Consider the following 21,845-nt stretch of genomic DNA (forward strand, 5'->3'; position numbering starts at 1 on the left):
CCCCTCTATATGCCTCCCCGGTCCTCTCCCTTGCATCTTTCTTTCCCTGCCAACTCCATCTCAAAGCCAGGCTTTAATTTTGATCAGCGATGAAATGATTGCTCTCCTCTTTCGATTTTTCTTTTCTCCCCCCTCTCTCCCCACAGCAGTTGTCATAGAAACAGAGACATTTGTGTGTGTGTGTGTGTGTGTGTGTGTGTGTGTGTGTGTGTGTGTTTTAGAGAGGGAGAGAGGGAGGGAGATGGGTGACTGTGTTCCCATCGATCCCCTCAGTAGAGTTAGATATATCACCCAGACTTAGCCAAGGAGGTGTGTGTGTGTGTGTGTGTGTGTGTGTGTGTGTGTGTGTGTGTGTGTGTGTGTGTGTGTGCGCGCTGGTGTGTGTACGTGCGTCCTTGTCTGTCAACCTTTGGAGCGTCCCTTTATCATCTTGTGTATTTACACTTATAACAGTATTTTGGGAATGTGTTTTCCAGTTTTATCATTGCGAGCCTAAGAGTGTGTGTAATAGGTCCCCTGTCCCCTCATCAACCCCCCATCATACACACTCACATTAATAGCTGGCTGGATGACTTTAGATTGAGTTTGTTTGGTGGCTTAGGCTGGCCGCAACTCTAATCCTCCACACTTATACAAACACAAACACACACTAGCACTCATAAAAAAATTCCCAGGTCTTTCCACTGAGCTGAGGGAGTTTGTGTGTGTGTGTGTGTGTGTGTGTGTGTGTGTGTGTGTGTGTGTGTGTGTGTGTGTGTGTGTTTAAGAAGGGGATTGCACAGAGACATTGAAGAGGGAATGAGCAAAACTAACCCAATTTCCTGCTCCATTTCCTTTTGACGCGGTGCACGCGTCCCATTCTACGGTGGCCCGGGTTGAACCTCAGCCACTCTACAGCCCAGGGTCACGCCTTTTACCTCACAGTCACACCCAAGAGAGGGAGGGTGCACTGTAAATAAATCATGTGCCCCAACTCAATCTCACACATGAAATTGCTGATTTGCTATTTTGAGGGAAAGTCCAGCAGAAGTTCTGCATCGACTCATCATAGAATTCTGCAGGTTAATATGGCATTGTTTCACATATAGATACAGTATATTTTTATTCTCATCAGTTATAAGTGACATCGCTTAAAATGTCATGAACATGATTTTCATAAATGGATAAATATTCAGTAAAGTGTCAATGGGAAAATGCAACATTCTTTCCATCTTTCATCACATAAAACTCATTTAGGCTGCAACATTAATGATCTGAAAAACTGACAATTGAATGTATTCATCTATTAAAATGTATATGAAAATCCTGTGAATCCAATGCAACCATGTAGGGATGAGACACTTGAAGTCAGGATTATCCTGAGCCAAAATAATTGTAATTAACAATGTTAATGCGGTAATCGGAAATCTAAAATGGCCTGAAAAGAGCAGAAATCATTTCGTTACCTTACATTTTGGTAGGGAAAAAAAAAATTGCATCACAGATTTATTTTTTTGAGCATGAAAATCAAACAATGTTAAATAAGGTGATCACAGGATCAGATCCCCTTGTAGGAAAATAAATGAAAAATAAACTATGTTTCCTGTATTTTTTTACCGTCAAAAATGATCCTTTAGCAAAAATAGAGATTAACTGGCACAGAGTCTACCTAAACTCTTTTTAATGATGATTCCTAATGATAGAAACTCACCAGGATAAACTTTACTTTGAATGAGGTTTGTTTTTTTTTGTTTTTTTTTCAGGAAGACTTGTTATTTTTTACTTATTTATTTCAAATATGTCCAATAAAAAAGAGAAATTGTTATTTAACAAAATGAAAAGACATGCATCAAACAAAGAAAAATGAAGAGACAAAAACAAAGAAAAGTCATCACTTGTCATAATTGTATATACCAATATAATATAATAATAATAGCCATAATGCTGATATTAAATCACATGTCTGAAAAGAAGTAGGTGTAAAACTTATTTAACTCCTACCCCCATTCCCCCACAGTACAATCACATTTTTGTGTGTTTCCCCACTCAGTATGTACATCTGGAGAGTAGCCTGCCAATTAGATAAAAAAAAAAAAGATAACAAAGAAGATAACAAAACAAAAGATCTCTCTGTAATTTTTCTTAATGAAACATAAAACGTGATAAAACATAAATTAAAGAATAAACTCATATCATCCCATCCTGAGCCATATGAACAATCCTATTTGTTCTGCACAGTGGCTTTGTTTAATATTCATTGACGTGAATACATGTAGGGTTGAGATTTTGAGAAAACTGTAATCATATTGTGGCTTTCAAAACAGTTAAAAATCATACAAAGCAGAATCTGCATCCATTATTAAATCATCCACTCCTCACATTAGTTTATTTTCAAACACCTTATGTAATCTGTGTTTGCTCAAGTTTCAACTTTTGCAACAAAAGTAAAGATCACAGAGAGCTGTTTTTAGAACCTATTGATAAATGATTGCTATTATATGCAGGGATGTTTTCTTGAGTAATTCTGGCTTCTACAAATAAACTCTCACAGCAAGATCATTTTAGTAATCACTCCATTGGCCAGTTGGCCACTTGTTTTCATCAAGTGATGTTAAAGTGTCACAATTCATAAATGATTGTTGGCCGATCACAGACACTTGCTGGAATTAATTACAGCATTAACATAAATTTTCAACATCTGATATAATACTGAGCCCATAACAGAATCATCTATCAAAAACCAGCATTTTTATTTTTGTTTAATTGCTATTATGGTATAAACAGTAAATCTTTTACAACTTTATATTGTTGCGCTGTCATATCTTCCAACCAGTGAGGAAACCACACAGCAATAGATTTCCATACCAAAGCCTTGATAGATCAAATGATCAGACATCAGTTAAATATTAACTTTTAACCAATGCTGTCATTGTGAAAAAATAAAACAAAATTTACACTTTTGTTTCTTTCCTTTGATGATGACTTATAAAATGACTGAATACTATGCTGCCTTTTCTCCAGAGAGTATGTATGATGAATGTTCAACATGATAGAAACAGTGTCATTGTTTTTGAATTGCCTGGAAATCTTTAAATATGCTCATAACATGTTGAAGTAAATCCTGGTAACAAGCCTGACACTGGTGTCTGTCTACATACATGGTAATATGTGCGAAACAGATATCATTTTGTGTGAACTTATTTTAGAGTCTTTGCTCGATGCTTTCTCACTTGTTATTTGAAACTTTCTGTCAAGCTCCATATGCCAACACCTATGCAACAGTCTAGTGCTAAAAACAACACACACAAGCACACACACATACACATGCTCACAGAGTCACACAGTCCCTGAGTTGTCTTGACCTAATTGAAGCCCAGCAGTCTGCCCCAGGTCATTTCTCTTCTTCCTCCCTTATTTTAATGAGATTTTTAATTAGCATGTTAATTGCCTAACATGATCAGCAGGGTGACTAGCTAGCTGGCTAGCTGCTGTTGGCATCCAGCTGGGCAATAGTGCAGTGGCTTTCCACTCTGCTGAACAAATCTGTGCCAAACTAAGCTTTGCGCGGCTAGTCTGGAGAGGAAATGGTGTTGAAGAAAGCAAGTAGTTATTTTACACTTTTACACATTGTTGCTTTTATGGTGAAGTCAGAGCTCTAGATCCAATCAGTTACTGGTTTATTCAAATTAGTTTTCATTCCCTGTACACCAGCTGATTTCTTTTGGTAAAACAGCACCAGTTGGCTTCAAATACAGTTAGCAAATATTAACAACAAAATTAATACTTTCTTAACAACATTGTTAGCTAGGCATAGTGTAGAAGGGCTGCTTAAACTGAAATAGGTTTTCAAACGGCAGGTTATGAATGATACACATCTAAAGATATTTTACCATGTATAGAAAGTTTGATGTTCTTGTCTCACTGGGAAAATTGATTTAATGTAAAAGGGTTTTATTTTCTAAACAGTGTCTCCTTGGAACTGTGAGGAGGATCTCCTGTTCTGTTTGTTACATTTCTAAAATTTTCTTCATCAAATGTGTCTTTAGTCTATAAAGGTTATAATCGAAAGCACTCAAAAGCTTTTAACAACTAAATTCTCTAGGCCCAAACAGCTCAATCAAGCAAATGACATCATTAAAATAAAATGGGCTAGCAGAATGCATCATTTTGCTTCCATACTGTTACAGGGTCAGACGGGGGCTGGAAAATCTTTTGATATTTGGTGAGCCATGAATTGATTAAGGGTGGGAATCGCCATGTAGGTATAATTCATTAGCCTCTACTTCAGTAAATAAATCTTACATTCACCTTTCTCCATTAAGTTCTTATTTTTGAATACAGTGACAGTACCATTGAGTACCATGACAGCAATGGACCAACTGTAACCCTAAAACACAACTTTGCCATAACACGAAAACATTAACCATAACACACAACAGCATAACACACAAAGACGCACAAACATTCACACTCATTTCTACGGGCAATTTAGAGTCACTAATAAATCTACAAATGCATAGTCATGCCATTCTCATGACCCGGAGTACACAGAGGAAACCTACGCAGGCACCGGGAGAACATGCAAACTCCACACAAAGACCCCAGGAATCGAGTTCACTTGCTGTGATGCTGCCACGCTAACCACTATGAATGCTGTGCTGCCCTGATTTTCACTCACTGTTACTAAATTTTTTTAGAATCGTGAGCCACCTACTAATGCAGGCAGCACACTTGTAGATTTCTATCCACATTATTCAGGTCAGACAATAATGTACACACACAGGCTACAGGTCATTAGGGGTGATCTCTGATTATAATTTTTCCAAGTGATCATGCTTTTTGCATGGTCACTGAAAATACATTCACTTCAACCCTATCCTCACACTAATAGCTGAGCAACACACAAAAAACAAGCATTTTTGACAAATGATTATGTATGCCCATAAAGCAATCAAATCTGAAAATCAAATCTACCAGTCTGTAGTTCTGTCTGTCTTTTATAGTGGTGCAGGGCAGGAAGCAGACAGCAGGTTAATCAGACCTCTTGGCTGAAAATATCTGCCAGCTGTGTACAGAAAAACAAAACACTGAAAAACGCTGAAAGAAAAGCTGTGGGAAATTCGGGTGAGCTGGGTCTAAATTTTCTTATATATGGGTTCATCTATGTCTGAGAATTCAAAGAGAGATGATCAGTTGAATGTGTAGATAAAGCAGAGATGAAAGGGGGAGGAGGTGGCCTGAAAGATGGCGACACAATGCACAGAGAGTCTCTTTTCCTGTTCCACGCATTCTGTTAACTTCACTCGAGACAGAACTCAAGGCTGTGCAGTTATGAGGCCTGCCTTTATAATTTACTCCTGTCAATGTTGGTGTCTTTATTGAGCCTGGCCTTCGCTGACAGACACAAACACAGAGGAGGCTTTGATTCAGCCTGGGAATGTTCCTGCTTGTTTTGACCCCATGAATCATTCTTGCTCTCTCCCTCTCTCCCATATTCCTTTGTTGTTCTGTCCTTTTCTCTCTCTCTCTCTCGCTACACTCTCTCCATACCTCTCTCATATCATTTGTTTGTTTGTCTGCTCTCTCTCATCATTTCTCTTTTCTCCTTCTCCCTGTCTCTCTCCAGTCAGATCTACTGTATAGAGAACGCCCATGGCCAGCTGGTACGTGACCTGGACTTCAACCCCAACCGACAGTACTACCTGGCCAGCTGCGGAGACGACTGCAAGGTCAAATTCTGGGACGTCCGCAACATACAGGAGCCTGTCAAGAGCCTGGAGGAGCACTCGCACTGGTTGGTGAATTGCAATGGTGGTGGTGGGGGCTGAGAGGCCTAGGTGGAGCATCCCTGAACCAAGGCTCATGTCTCATGCAAGTGTCCATCCCTCCGAATCGTCACCACTGTGTCACACTGAATGCGACCTTTTGTCACCCAGTTTCAGCACATGGGTAATAAAGTATGATACACTTGCATTTTATAAGATTTCTTCTAAATGTTGGATGCATAGAAATCTTACATGTCCTCAGGTTCAGTCAGGAGAAGTCACTTTGCTCCTGACCCCACTTTGGGCTTGAGATGACTTTGATTATCATGTTGAATTTTCACTCGCTAATTTTTTACCGCTTATCCATAAGGGTCACGGCCAACATTCCAGGCGATTGCAGGGTACACCCTGGGCAGGTGCAGACAGACAGACCGAAACCAACGACCAATCAGACACAGTCAGACTTAAAGACAATTCACTCACCAAGTAACCGTACGCATCTTTGGATTGTGGGAGGAAACCGGAGTACCCACGCACGCAGAAAGCATGCAAATTCCACACAGAAAGACCCCAGCCCAGAGAATCAAGCCCATAACCTCATAGCTGTGAGGAAACGGCACTAACCACTATGCTGTCATGCTGCCCGGATTTCTTATCAAAAAGAACCAAATGTGAAGCAATCGGAGTAAGATATGAAGTGGCCGCTGACAAGAAAGAGGAGAGACAGCAGTCAGACAGAATGTCAGATTAGCTAGGTGAGGCACCAGTCAGTAATAGATGAAACCACCAAGAAATCACACAAGGGAGGGCTTCTAAAATCCCCCATTGGTACAAATGAACTGGTACAAAACCGCAAGTGTGCAACGTTGTGTTCAGGATTGTCACTGTTGTCAAGTTATGTTTATCTGCCTTGGTTCACCTGATATCAGACAAAGGCAAATTTTATTAATTTTAACAGTGTTGTTTAACACTGCTGTAATGTCACATGGTTGTAGTCGTGATGTGTGTCACCACAAAGCTTATGGCTTATCTAAGTTTGTATTCAAACTTTGTATGTATGGATTAGGGAAGGCGCACTCTCATGAACTGTCATTTGCGAGAAACAATTTCCTGAAAGTTATCCCCAGCCCTCATTGAAAATGCTCTTACTATGCAATGATCCACGTGAAAACAGTTCAGCATGTTTTGTGGAATGTCCAGGGTAATGAAGTCGCTGATCCTGGAAATGTGCTCGTTAAATGTTAAAGTGTAATTTTAAACTGCTGTGAACTCTGGTAATGCAAAGCCATTCTAAACCCTTTGGCCAGCTGAGTGTCACATATCTGTATGACAATTATTGGTCACTGCACTTTCAAAATGGTTTAGAATGAACACAGTTTTGCAAACTTATCTTCTTTGTCACAAGATTTCTCCATGTTATGAACCTTTTATTTTATTTTATTTATTTATTTATTTTCAAATTAGCACCAAATATCAAATTTAACAGCTTTTCATACAATCTTCAATGACTTTTTGTTGAAAAGAGTTGCGGGTATTTTTCCACCAAAATTAGATAAGATTATTTAACTCATATGAATGTTTTTAAGCACAGTGAGCCTGCTGATAAATACAGATTGTATTTCTACAAGGTGTGGCCAAAAGCCAGAGAATCATAACTAATGAGCAAATTCAGCGAGATATAAGCGACAATATATTAGATGTTATACAGATATCATAGAGTCTTTCACAGATCAAATTGTTTGGGTTTTTTTTAGGTATAAGAACCACTGTTGATCCTGAGGAAAGTTTCAACTTTTAATAAATAATATATTATTTTTATCTTAAACATTTCAATCAATTGAAGTTCACAAGCAAAATTTCCAAAGCATTTATCACTTCATTAAATTTGAGTCATAAAATGCAAAAAAAAAAAGAAGAAAAACAAACAATCTGCAAAATGGACAAACTGCCTCTTATTTAGCATTGGAGGATAATTCAGCCACATTCAGGAAAACACACTAACACTAATGATAAACATGATGACTCTGTCGACTTCACTGTTGATTGGTTTCTAGTCTTATTAATGTCTTTATCTCCTAACTAATGAAATGCACTTACTACTGCTGGTGCAATAAAAAGTAGTAATACACTAATTACTAATTAAATAGGCAGCTCCTTGTTTTGTCAGTAAGTATTAAATCACTCTGGGTCAAATGCAACCCAGTCTGTCCCAGACTGTCTGCTGTGAAGCTCCAGGCAGTGTTGAGACCTGAACCTGGTGTACTGCAGAAGTGCGGATGCATGGAAGACACACACTCTCTCCTGTGTGAGCTGAATAGATGATCAGTGTGTCTGCTAGCCAAAGTGGGCTACTGCTGCAGCACACCAATCTTCACCTGATAAAGGCAGACGGAGAGGCACACACTCATTCACACACACACACACGCACAAACAGAGACACAGACACAAAAGAGTGGGTGTTATCTCCAAAAGAAAGATAGACTTGGCAAACATATCCATAACTGTAGATAGCTGTACATTTCAGATAGAGGTGTGTGTGTGTATGTGTATGTCTACATAGCTTTTTATAGTCTCTTTATCTGTGTGTGTGTGTGTGTGTGTGTGTGTTTATGTGTAATTGTGAGTATTCAAGCATTTTTATTATGCATAAGTGTTCTAAAAAGGTTTGTGTGTTTTAGTTTTTGTCTGGTGTGTACACACATATTTGGTGTGATGTGTGTGTTTAGGTGTTTCCCTGACTGATTTTGTATGTGTGTGTGTGTCTATTGTGCATGCTCATTTTTCGGAGCAGAGCCAGGATATGGCCTCAGGGCTGCTGGGGGTATTAGGGACTATTTTTTAGCAGGGAAGCGGATTAGAGGAGCGCAGGGAACGGCGTGGCCAAGGCTGATTTTCTGTCAACAGCCTTGGTTATCCCTCAATCCCTCCCTGTGAGGGAACTGGGACCGCACTCTGAGCTGTGCCCGGGGCTCACAGAGAGGGAGGGAGAGAGAGAGGGACATAGACAACATAAAGAGAGAGAGAATGAGAGAAAAGATGAAAAAGAGCAAGCAATGGAGACGGTGTTGACAATCAGAGAAATAGAAAGACAGGGACAGAATGGAGAAAGGTGAGAAGCAGCTGGATTTGAAGTAAGTGAAACTGAGCAACAAATAAAACCTGGATCAGGGAGTTTATGATAATGATCATCAACACATGAGCACTAAGCCCAAATATAGACTGCAAGGTACCAAATCCCCATTATTGGAATCTGAATAGACACCGCAATGGGCATATTTTGTTGTGAATCCCGCTGTGAGAACGCAGCTTTTTCTGCATGATTTGTGTGGGCACAAGTGTGCGAAAGAGACACACAAGCAGATTCTCAACGTGTGTGTGTGTGTGTGTCAGCATGTGTGGTCTGCCTGTATAAAGGAGTCAATGTGTACTGTTTGTTTAAATGGCTATACACCCTTTTGGACAATGAAAGACAGATACACAGCAGTGGACTTCATGCCTAAATGTAAAATGACCACACTTCATCCACATTCTCATCATTCTGATGAGTACGTCTGATAAGCTGTTTTATTGTCTCAGGGTGTGGAGTGTCCGCTACAACCACAGCCATGACCAGCTGGTGTTGACAGCCAGCAGTGACAGCCGCCTCATTCTCTCCAATATGGTGTCCATCTCCTCAGAGCCATTCGGACACTTGGTGGACGATGAGGAGCTAAGTGAGGGGGAGGATAACCACCAAGATGACAAGTAAGTCACTTGTTTGAAAAGGAAATGCTTTTATACCTGCCTGACTGATGGCTGTCACACCGCTGGCAAGCTGACTGTCACGCAGCTGAGCTGGTCAGTGCTCTAATGAAATGGTTTAGATTGAACACTTTTGCTTATTGCCTTTTCGTATTATGTCTCTCAACATTTTGGAACCTTCTATGGAGTTTTTTTTTTTTTTTTTTTTTTTTTGAAGGAGCATCAAAGGAATAATTTTGCAGCTTTTTCAGACCCAAGTCATTCACATTTTGTAGATGAAAAATGTGCATATTTTCCATTAGGGATGCCATCGGGCTTTCTCTCAGCAGACACACCTCTGTATGAGTGAATGACACTCTAACTTCCTCTCTGAGCAGAAATTAGTGGGTTCACTCGGGTGTTGTGTCTGTGTCATTGTTGATTATAGTCTTTTCCATTGGTTACAAAAGCAAGAAAGCAAGGCTTAGTGGGTTTTCTGAGCAGCAGAAAGTGGACTTTGTGATCAAATATAGCAGAGATATTTAACTCACGTATATGCTGAATTTGTCAGAGGACATTGTAATTATGAATCAGGATTTTAGCAGCTTTGAGCTGTAACTTCTGCTTGACATGGCGTCTTAATGAGCGCCATTTTAGTTTCTAGTTTGTACTATTGTCTGACAACAGAAAGAGAAAATTATGGAAATTAAAACAACTCCATTGTGAATAAGCTTTAATAAAATACTGTACATGTGAGCACAAAGAAGGGGATAGGCAAACAGATAACAAACAGATAAATGGCTGAAACCAGATGATACTACTCTAAATGTAAATAGCATACAATACCATTTTGACCTAGTCATGTTTCACGTTTCTAACGTGTCGGAATTTATTTTTGTATTTTTAATATAGCTGTTTTGTCACTTATTGCATCCGCAGCCAAAAATTGAAAGCTATGGATGTTATTTACTGTAGCTTTTCTTCAAGGTAAGGAATTGATCCCAATCTTGCTTTCACTGGTCTCCCTTTGGTCTTCCTCCTTTCCGTTACAGTTATAACTATTAAAATAATACTCTTCAAGTCATGCAACTAACTTGGAATTAGAAAATGAAGAGGGGACTTAATTTCATTTCAATATCAAAATACCAGCATGACAGCATATCCTTACAGTTCCAAAACTTTCAGTGTTGAAAAAAAGGTTACTGATCTCATGCAACTCCATCCTGTGACTTAGCAAAACTATTTGCTGTAATTAGAGTGTCAGATGAGAAAAACATTGCACTAATGGCTTAACTTTCCTATAATTTAACCAGTTTAATGTTTATTTTTCACAATGGAGACGGGGGAAAGGGTCATAGTATCATGAATATATTATTTCCAGTAGTTATTTTGTCCCTTGTGCCTTTCATTTGTATGGCATCCTGTTGAGGTGCCACTTCTTTTCTGTGCATCTATTCAAATGAATGAGGGCAGACTATTTAGCCAACACAACACAGTTCAACAAACCACATTGCAGCCTCCAAAAACTTATACAGCTGAAATGACAGCTCTTTAATGCATGTTCAGCAAAGTTAAGCAGTGCATCCTTCATGAATATGGGATTTATTTCACCACTGTTGCATTAAGTCAGTGTTTCCCACCTTTTTCCAACTCATGGCCAATTTGAAAATGTTGGTTGCCCAAATGCGACAACAATATGGAGGTCAAATAAAACATTCTCAGCGTACTTTTCATTTTAATGATAATAATCCCATTTTCAGGACTGACTTGAAAGCAGGAGAAACTGGTAGCAAGCTTTTTTTCTCAGTCTTGTGTACTTAAAGCCAGCATTTACTGTTACACCGTCTGTCTCTTGGCCCTCTGTCCGTCTTCATTTAAATTATGTAGTATTAGCTAGATGTAACAAATGCACTCCCAACTGAGTGTTACAGCTCCACTATTAATTCTAACCATATCTTAATGTATGAATTTTCTTTTCGTGTCTTTGTGCAGAGGTTTCTTTTAGTTAAAACCCAGATATGGCCTCGCATCACTACAGATACTCCTTTTGTATATGTCTGAACTGCTGCAAGGAGCCAAATGAAACAAATCCTGAGATCCTAAAGTGTTTGGAAAAATATTTTGCATATTTTCGTCAGGTCATTTGATATGAGTCACTCTGAAGATTCACATTCACATGCTCTGACACTCTGAATGATAGTGGCTGTCTGAAGTGGAAAGGTAAAAAAGAATGTAACTTAGGTTGCTATCAAAATACTTGAAGAGTTTTTCTCTATAGCATTTAGAGTTGATTTTAAAATTGCAGGGATATCATCAGTAATGCTTACTGTTTAGTGCTTTCCAAATTTGCCACTGTCCTCCATCCACCATGCTCCCATTCCCCTTCTCACCGTAACCGCCAGCTCCTACACTCAATGACTGACTCTTATCCACAATTACCACCCCTTCTTCCTAATCACCAACACTCAGCTTCGATTTTAACCCTGCCACTATAGTTATTGACCCCTCTTGTATGTACAGTGCATGTCCACTCCACAGTACCTGAGCACTATGCACAGACATCCTCCACTGCTTGGACTTGCTTTCAAAATTCAACGATTCTGTTCAATTTGAGGATGAGAATTATTCTTTAGCATGCTTAGGGTTTTCTTCTTCTTTTTCTTCTCCTTTCTAAAAAGGATTTTGTGTGTCTGTTCTTCTGGTTTGTCAGTGTGGCCTTGTGGTTAAAGGGAGAAGTCAAACAAAAAACACGAAGTGTTTTTTTTTTTTTGTTTGTTTGTTTGTTTGTTTTTTTTAGGTTTTACTCTTCACACAGGCATCAACTACTTCACTTCTTCTGTACAAAGACTCTAATAAGAAGATGCTTTTGAAACATATTTGTTGTTGTGGTTATGGTCCATGACTTATTTTCAAACTCAACTAATTTCATAAATTTTTTCTGTCAAAAAAGTATTAACCAACATGGAAACTGAACATTTTATTCAGATTTTAGTCATCTGATTGGTCAACAGAAACATTTTGTAATGTTTGTAAACTTTTTTTTTTTTTTTTTTGGAGACAGCAATAGAATGAATGATTATCATCATGATGATCATCATGTTCTACTTACACTAAGCCTTGTATCAACTGATTTCAGGCCTTTATCTGTTCTCTCGTCTCCTCTTCTTTGTGCTCTCGCATACAATATTTTATATTATATATATATTGTCCATCCATCTTCATCAGGTCAGGTCACGGTATATATATAATATTATAATAATAATCATTAGTGTCATCCTAGTCAGCATTAGTATTAACAGCTGTGCAGATGTTCAGTGTCAAACTTTGCCATTGGTGACATTACAGTGATAAAAGCTCGGAAGTCCAACCAGTTTGTTTGTTTTTTGTTTTTTTCAGTTTTACATCAGAAAGTATCAGAACAAGCTTGTACTCTATTTTGTTGGTCATAAGGGTGATACATTCTGCCCTATTTGATTGGCATACCGATGTCCTTTTGAAAAGTTCAGAAATTTTCAACTAGAAGTGGATGAAGTGGCCACACTCTGAGAAACACACTTGGTGCAGAGCGTTGTTAAGACATGCTTGGCATTAATGACATTTTAGGTGTTTTGCCTCTGCAATTATTATTATTATTTTTTTTTTACTTTTTTTGTCATAAGTTCCAATTGGACACATGGAAATTGGAAAAATGTTTGATCTGAAACTAGTCTGAGTGGCAGAGGCACAGAAAGGTAATGTTACCTGCCATAGCGCAGCACTGATCACACTAATTAAACAGCATTACCTGTTCGCTGACAAACCAGCTGTCACAAAGAAATAACAATGCAGGCGTGTTGGCAATGCTAATGTCACCCACCTGTCAAACAGAAACACAAGCAAACTCTGCCTCCATCTTCACACCTTGAAAATCTCTGTGGTCTCCTCACAGTTGGACATGCCATCTAGATCACAGGGGCAAAGTCCAGTGTCCAGTGCACTGCCACATGGATCAGCTGCTTGAGAGACTGCCTTGAACTGTCCAAAGAGCGATAGTCACTAACATAACCACTCCTTCCTTCTGTGTTGATCAAAAGTATCTCTGACTGCTGTCCTTTGACATGATGCGATCCTTTAGGACCCTTTTTCACTGTCTTTACTTAAAAGATGAATCTATATGAGCAGAGCACATAGAGTGCTGTTATCTTTGGCTGCAGCTCAGTGGAAGAGCTACTATCTATGTGAAATAGTTTATGTGTAAAATAAATCCAAATATTTATGTCACTGTTTCCCCTCAGGACTACTTACAGCTAAGGGTTTGGGGGAAATTTGCGGAGGCAATAATAATAGATCATAATTCTAAAAATTGTCACAGTGTTGTGGCAGTGGTACAAGTGTCTCAGCACTGGGGAGGCTGCTGTTCACAGCCTGAATACAGAGAGAAAGACTGAATAAACAAGCAAATATTCTCCCTTCCTCAGCAGGCAATGCTGTGTTTGGGCAGTCCACAACACAACAGAGTCAGAGAGAGAATGTGATGGTCCCTACAGTACCTGTTTAAAATAGCTAGCTACATTTGTATATTTAAACAAACTCTTGTGCAATATGCAATGCAGTCTTTTTCTATGTTTTATAGCCAACCTAATTGTGTTGTTACTTGTGTGTATGTATGATCCAGGGGTAAGGAGCCCCTGAAGGACAGCGTGGTCTCCACCTACGAGGAGCATGAAGACAGTGTGTATGCAGCAGAGTGGTCATCAGCTGACCCCTGGCTCTTTGCCTCACTCAGCTACGACGGACGCCTCGTGATCAACAGGGTCCCCCGGGCCCTCAAATACCGCATTCTGCTCTGAGGCACAGGTGATCTGAACAGGTTTGTGTGACTGTGTACAGCAAGAGTGCAAAAGATGAGAGTACAGCACATCTTTGCACACTGACATTCCATGATAAATTGGTAGGGGGTGCTGTCTACAGCTCTACAAACGGCACAGTGAGGCAGCAGTGAAAAATAGTGACTGTGATGTAAATATGCAGTGAAATAATAATATCCCAGTGAAAGTAAAGACGAATAAAAGACGTAAAAATCATTGACATTGTGTGCTTCTTAACATTTGACTTAACCCGATCGCCAAAACACACAGGGATATTTTCATTTTAGTAATCCCAGTAACGTGACTTTGCTTTTATACGCTTATTTTTAATTATCCTTCAGCAAGTACTTAAGGATTATTGTGTATGGATTATTAATTACTGTTTATTATTTAGTTTAGTTTTTTATGCGTTGCTATTGTAAGGATAAATAAAATTAAGTTTAAACAAAATGTCAGAAAATTGTGAAAATAGATAAATACAGGAAAATGTCAATGTCCAAATTAAAAGATTTCAAGGTGTTGTCTTTTAACAGTTTTTGTGGTCCAACCAAATAGGTATGGACTTCATTAGCAAAGTACTGCACAATGCAGCACGCGTGCCTTTCCCATTTTCCAAACCTATGCAGTTGTCATTTTCTGGTCTAGCGCCTATGTTGTGTAAAAGGCAAATACACTTGTCTACATCCAGTCTACCATAAACCTGTTGGTTTTAAATTGAGGTTAGGTCACACAAATTGGTGCATTGCTGTATTGAGGCGGCAGAGAGTAATTGCAAAGTTAGTCTTCAGTCAGTTGTACAGCACGAGTTGTGCCACGTTGTTTTCTGTTCATCATCTGTTCATCAGGTTTTTCCCACCACAGATAATGTCACATAAAAATAATTAGATTTGATTTGCTTTTAATTCTTTGGAGAGTTGTGTACGGCTCATTGATGCATAAGCCTGTATTTCTCCCCAGACGCACAGAGGTGTCGGGACCAGACTCGCTGGCCAGTGAAAGTATGTAATCGACTCAATACAGGTGTTCTCTGATTCTGTGTGAAACACTGAGCCATTGTAACAGTAATCCACAGAAGGCTCAGAGCACGTCTGGTACTCTGATTGGCTCATTGCATGTCACACCGACAAGACTCGTGATTGATGAAGAGTATGCGGTCCAAGCCTTTTGAGAAGTGTACCTGGTGCTGTGACTGTTTCTAATGCTATTACACCAGTTCAAGTGATGGACGCTCTCTGAATAATTCTGCACCGCACTCGCTCGTCTGAAATCTTCTAGCTGCAGAATGATTGTCATTCTATACAATTAGAATGAAACTAAAAAATGTGTTTTAAGCACGGCTACCTTGTGACTGACAAGTTGCTATGACAAACAGCATCTTTCCAGTCAGGACAGAGGATGGACACTTTTTTCAGCTTTCATCGTGTGTTTTCAGTGTAACGCTGTCTTCACCTAAAAATGTGTTGTTCGGTATTTGGTTGAGTCAGCTGTTCAGTTTTTTAGGTAAATACATTTTGTTTTAATCCAGTTAATTCCCAAGTAATACCACAGTTAAATGACTTTCTAAATGAATGCACCATGCTGAGCTAGCTATGGCTAAATATTAAGCATTTACACTTTGCTAACAGTACCTGAGCCTGCATTCATGTAATTATGGCTATTAGAAATGTGAAATTAAAACCATGTAGTGTTGAATTTTAGGTATCTAATTTTGGCTGTTGTGAAGATGCCACTGCCTTTCCTGAACTGATAGCTCTTCCTTTGATTCCACAAGTCACTGTCAAATTATGTCTCCACATATTTCTGATGAACATAACCAAATACTAAATACATCTGCCAACAGCACAGAAACCTGCCACTTCTGACTCAGTAAAATGATCGCATTACCGGATTTATTTGAAAGTGTTATATTTAATTTGGTTTCTGGACAGCCAGGAGATCGGTCATTCACTCGCTGAAAACTATTTATGATCTTCAAGTGAACTCATTCAAAGTGTCTGCATATAGTCCAAAAACAATAATCTACCATACTAGGTATTTGAGTAAAGCTCAGGCTTCCATGAATTTCATGTTATTTAGCATTTGATTTTCCAAACAGTAGTTAGCTTTCCAGGCATGTCATACACAGAGCCAATTCACAGCATGCATGATGTATTGGATGTATAGGATTCCGATTCCGATCATTTAACAATCTGAAAACAAGATGTTCTACAGAACTATGAATTTGTTCATTCAAAATTAAACCAAGTGAGTGAATGGAGCTGATGAAGAAGTAGTTTGTTTTTTTTTTTTTAAGCCACTCATTACACAAGGCATGAAACTGTGGGCTATATTTGTGGAAAAAATTAAATCAATTAAAACTCAGAGCTCAAACAGAAAACTAACTCATCAAAATGTCTCTGTGGCTGAAGTCTAATGGGATCAGCAAAGTCAAAGTTACAAACAATATATACAATTCCTCCCTGTAGAAAAATTAAAAAAATATTTTTCCATCGTGCAAAAATCGCAGAGGAATGGCAAACCTTTACGTGTGATTGATATGAAAAGCAGCCAACTAAACGATAACAATTTGAGGTCATAACACTGTTCACAAATCTGAGAGTCTTGTCAATCTTCCTCCAGACTGGCAGCAGCCCTCGGCCTGCATGGTCTTCATTTGTAGATACTGCAGGCGGAGGTTGGGCATGTCTTTCTTGATTGCAGCAGTGAGGTTGTTCCTCCAGCATTGGTCTGGATGACAAATGGGAAAGTTGTGTAGGCAGCAGAGAAAAACAGCTGAAAAAATAGAACTCTAATTAGAGTCTATCAACCTCATGATCTGAAATCTTTTTCACTTACTTAATATACCTAACGTCTACAGTTTGAGCTTAAATAGCTCATTTTCACCTCAGTGGTGCATTGTGAGACTGCATGAGAATTTCTCTCCAACAGATGTATTGGCATCTGTCGAGAGCCTGTGAACATCCTGTCCTGTGAACATGACCTGCAAGTAAGCCCAATAAACAGTTAGCCAGTGACTGCTAATATGAACACACACATTCACTAATGTTGAACTGTACTGCATTCACGTTAATGTAACTTTAAGGTTCCATCATGTAGAAAAGGAGATCTCCATATTTGACAATAGTGCAGGTCTGGGGGCTATAAAGTACAAGAGCTGTCGGGACTATTTTGATTTTATGATATCCCAATGAAGCTGGTTGTAACCTGAACGTGACACACCGCTCCCACAATTCCACCAAGCAGGATCTGTTTTGTCTGAGCGTTTACCTGAAATCCACTCTTTCTTTTTTTTTTTCTTTTTTTTTTTTTTATTCTCAGTGAAGGACTCCTCTTTGTGTTTTGTTCAGCCTGTTTAGCATTACTTTACATTACTTTTCATCACTACTGCTCTAGCTTTAATAATTTTTTGTATCGTTTTAGGAGTTGGACTAAAACTGAAACTAGCTATTTTCCCTGCATACTTAGTCACATTTAATGGATGACATCTCCCACTTGGAGTTGAAAAGAGGACAAGATACTTGATGACTTTGTCTCTGTGGCTGCTCCCCAGGCAAATCATATTTCCTCCACAAGTTTCCTATATCAGCTGCCGCTACACTGCTGCCAGTAGGCCTCCCCTACATGCACCTGCTTTTATGTTCGCATTAGTCGTCCCTTGTTTGCAGTTCCAATCGTTCCTGATCATAACGCCATGCAAACGGGTCCCTGCCCTCACAGCTCACAAACCTGTTGCTCTTGAACCTATGGTTAAGATGCCAAAAATTAACTGTAAATAAATTATTGTTCCATTATGCTAAATATAATTGCACCTTTGTCTGCCTTACCTTTGTTAACATTCATTTACAATATTGACAACCTGCAGGCACTGTTAGCATCATGGTGACCTGATGTCCCGCTATGTCTGGGACCACTTTGGCTTCAGACCTTACAGTTAGCATATCGCCAAATCTACCCAGAGGGACAATTAACAGACTACCCTAAATCACAATAAGGCCATTTCTGGTTCCAAAAACCCTGAATGACGTCAAATGCCAGACTCAGGACTTCCAACAATGTAGTGAATGATGCAACAGTGGGATGAAACCCACTGACAAATAGTTCTACATCCATAACCATTTCCTTTGATGAGAAGAGCTGAAATTGTGTGCTAATGAAGTTGAAAACATTATTGGGGTTTTGGCTGCATGTGTTGCCATTCAGCCCACACAGAGAACAGAGCAACACTTGTTTTTAAATCCTCTTTGATCCAATATGCAATAATCCTTTATTAGGACTCTAGATTTATTCTGACCAGATGGATACTTCCTGTGGATTTTTGTCTCCTTCCACACCCGCTATCTCTTTTGTTTCCTATTCCTTTCCCTTCATCCTTCACTGGTGTGCTTCCTCTTGTCCATCCTTCCCTCCTCTCCTCGCTCCATGTAGTGTGTGCTGAAGCTGGCTGACAGTGACAGTCCAAGCCTCTGTTATGGCAGACACCATTGACAGGCCTTTTAATTGCAGCCTGACTTTATGGATCACACGCTCAAACACACACATGCAAGCTAGTGCCAAGGGAGGGGCACAGGCACTTCATAAGCAATGCAAATTGGGGCAGGCGGTGCTGTGGCTGAATACAGAGTATATTCAGCTATCTAATCAGGCAAGCAGCTTGCACACACAAAGAGCCTTCCACACATAGAGCCCTTGTAACCCTTCAGTCAGTTATTGAGTAGGATCAGTGTGAAGATACAAAGGGATGGTGAGTGCTGAGCAGGTTATCAGACCCATCTGGAAACATGGGATGCTTGTTGCAGACACACACACCCCTCCCTCTCACATCTGTACCATCCTCTGGGCATGAATGTATCAAGAGCTGTGCCATGTTTTTGTAAAGGACAGTTGAAATAAAGCATAGTAGAAAAGTAACACGAAACACGCAGCAGTCAGTATTAACACAACGTAGTGACCATCCAGTTCATCCGCCTGCCAGTAACAGCACAGTATAAACACGAGTTCCTGATACGATGCGTTGATGGTCAGTGCAGAGATATAGACACATTACCCACCAGTATCAAGCAGTGCCTCTGGACTGCACTTAGCAGCTTTCAGTGGGATTTCATTCATACACAGACATCCAAACAAATGGCAGCAAGTAAAACACCTCTATACACGATGCATTCAATTACACAGTAATAATGCGAATAATGAGCCCTTATTGTATCTTTAATAAGCAATAATAAATAAATACACTCTATTTATATTAATCCTTTTGGTCAGGAAATACATTATGAAAACACACTTGAAATTGGAGGTATGCAGGTAATGCAGGTATAAAAATTACATAATTCCAGCCATCATCGCTTCATTTATCTGGGCAAAGACTTCTTCACACCATGAACTGAAAAGCCAAGCCGTCTGTTCAAATGAGGATTTACAAAAGGTCACCTAATAATTAACCATAGATGCTCCCTGACTTATTGAGCAGCAAACACTGAGAGGAACAATCAGGTCACTGAGCACCCTGGGAGTTATGTAGGCATGATCTTAAGAAAAGACCATTTAATTAGCTGACCAAATTCTAACATTTAACTGAAGATTACAGCAGCACTATGATCTATTCGTTAAGTTATTTTATATTATTACAGGCTTGATTGTTGAAGATGCTTCTTGTGACTGAATTGATTGCACTTGAATTTTATTGCCTTTAATTATTTGCAACTTGAATATACCAAAATCTATGTAAATCTGTTCGGCAGCTTTCCCAATTTATACATCTTTTGCTGTGCTAAAGACATTGTCAGTTATTCTTGAAGGCCAAGCCAATTTGCCAAATGGTTGTGTATTTGAATTTGAGGTCCACTATGAACCTTGACACTGTTTTAGAAGATCCTATGGCCCCTTGTTCCTGAGGCCACATTCATTCATGTTTTTCTAATGTGATGGCAGAGGTTTGCCTCAATCTTTCCTGCTCATCTCAGAGCTGACAAGATGTCCTGAATGGAAAGTAGACTGCACCCAAGACCCCTATCAGCACGGAGCATGATACACTGCAGGAGATGATGGAGGAGGAGAATTTGGACTTAATGACAGCTGGGCTTCAGCCTGAACCTCTTCTTCTGCAACCTTTTGTGATAAAGGAGCTGTGTCACAGAGGGTGATGGCAGTGGTCAGGGCTTGGCTTTCTCTAAAGCCTGCTACCATTTCCAGTGTGTAAAGAGCGCTCAGCTCCAAGTTGCGCTTCCTTAACCAGGTTACCAGATGGTCCATGAGGAAGCCTGCCAATGTCCATCCCCAGTCACTGCTGTGGCAGGGGAGGAGGGGACCCCTGGCTATTTTTGGAAGTCATCCTGCTCAGGTTTGTGACGCTAAGTCTGCAAATTGGAGATTGTGTCGGGAATGTCCCATTTTCTTTCAAAGAACTCAGCAACCCCAAAAACATACGTTCCAAAGTCCACTTCCACGGTGCAGCTGGAGATGAACGCTAGTTATAGTTAACTCTTAGTTTTACTCGATCTGTCTCTGCTTAAACTTTTCCCCTGAATTGATGTTTATAATGTATCTGCACTTGCTTCGTCACTGAGTCAATGAAATCATTAAAAACTAAACAAAATATGTGTTAATTCACTATATGACATGAAAGCGAATTACCTGAAAAATATAAAAAGGCCCTGGCCTGAGGGAGGCCAACTAGCAAATAACAGTTTCAAAGCAAAGTTAACTCCATTGAAATGGACAAGATGGTGGCAGTTGAAGCTTTAGTTTTACACTGTAAATGTACAATGGTTAAATGCATAGCAAAATACCTTCAAAGGGAATTTGAAACCTAAGCAGCCCATAGAAACATTAGATGTATGAATCGTTACTGTGATGTTTATAAAGAGAATTTAACTCCCTTGCTATAGTTTTTAATAAGAGACAGCAATGATACATTGGAGCCATCGTACAGCTTTATTGCTAACGTTCAATAAACCTGTAGGTGATTTTATAAATGGCAAATACTCACAAACACTTCTTCCCATTACACAACTAAGCTTCACACTGTGAGATCACACTGGTCTTTGACCAGCAAACTATAATCAGCCCGTTCTTGAGTTTGAGAGAACATTTGCACCAAATCTGAGGAAAGGTGCAGCCACTGAGATGTTGCGTCCATGAGAATTGGCTGGATGGCTTGAGCTTTTGCAGATAGGGATTACCATCAGGCATCAGCAGCCGCTAACAAGACCTCTCCTTGGTTCTCCTCAGAGTTTCTTATGCGTCATCAGAAACTGGGGGGGTACATGTCGACCATGCTTCCTCAGGTCATAAACCTCTTGACCTGGAATAAGAGATGACAGCATTGTTGTGGCTGCTAGCAGCACAATGTGAGTCACTGCTGTAGCCTGGGAAGGCACTGGCATGAAATGCAGAGAAAACAACTGAAATATTTATGCGGATGGAAGTAGGATTGTTCAATTGGCACGGCTGTCTGTATTTATTCATTCTTTCCATTGTGGCTCTCTGCGAATGACATGACTGAATATTTACCCCATCACCAAACATCAGACATACT

The 21,845-nt window shown here is 39.5% G+C and overlaps 1 protein-coding gene across 3 annotated transcripts in view; it reads left to right on the forward strand.

The window, feature by feature from the left end:
* Window positions 1-16,564, forward strand: part of eipr1 (EARP complex and GARP complex interacting protein 1) — a 55,711-nt gene extending 39,147 nt beyond the window's left edge. For 2 of the 3 annotated variants that reach the window (XM_029494469.1, XM_029494470.1), the window contains exons 7-9: window positions 5,606-5,773; window positions 9,321-9,488; window positions 14,119-16,564. In XM_029494469.1, the coding sequence (XP_029350329.1) occupies window positions 5,606-5,773; window positions 9,321-9,488; window positions 14,119-14,293 (511 nt within the window). In that variant the 3' untranslated portion in view covers window positions 14,294-16,564. The remainder of the gene's footprint in view (window positions 1-5,605; window positions 5,774-9,320; window positions 9,489-14,118) is intronic. The other variant, XM_029494471.1, reaches the window with a different exon arrangement.
* Window positions 16,565-21,845: the final 5,281 nt, after the last annotated feature.

Source organism: Echeneis naucrates, chromosome 22 (genome assembly GCF_900963305.1).
Source record: "Echeneis naucrates chromosome 22, fEcheNa1.1, whole genome shotgun sequence".
Classification (NCBI taxonomy): domain Eukaryota; kingdom Metazoa; phylum Chordata; class Actinopteri; order Carangiformes; family Echeneidae; genus Echeneis; species Echeneis naucrates.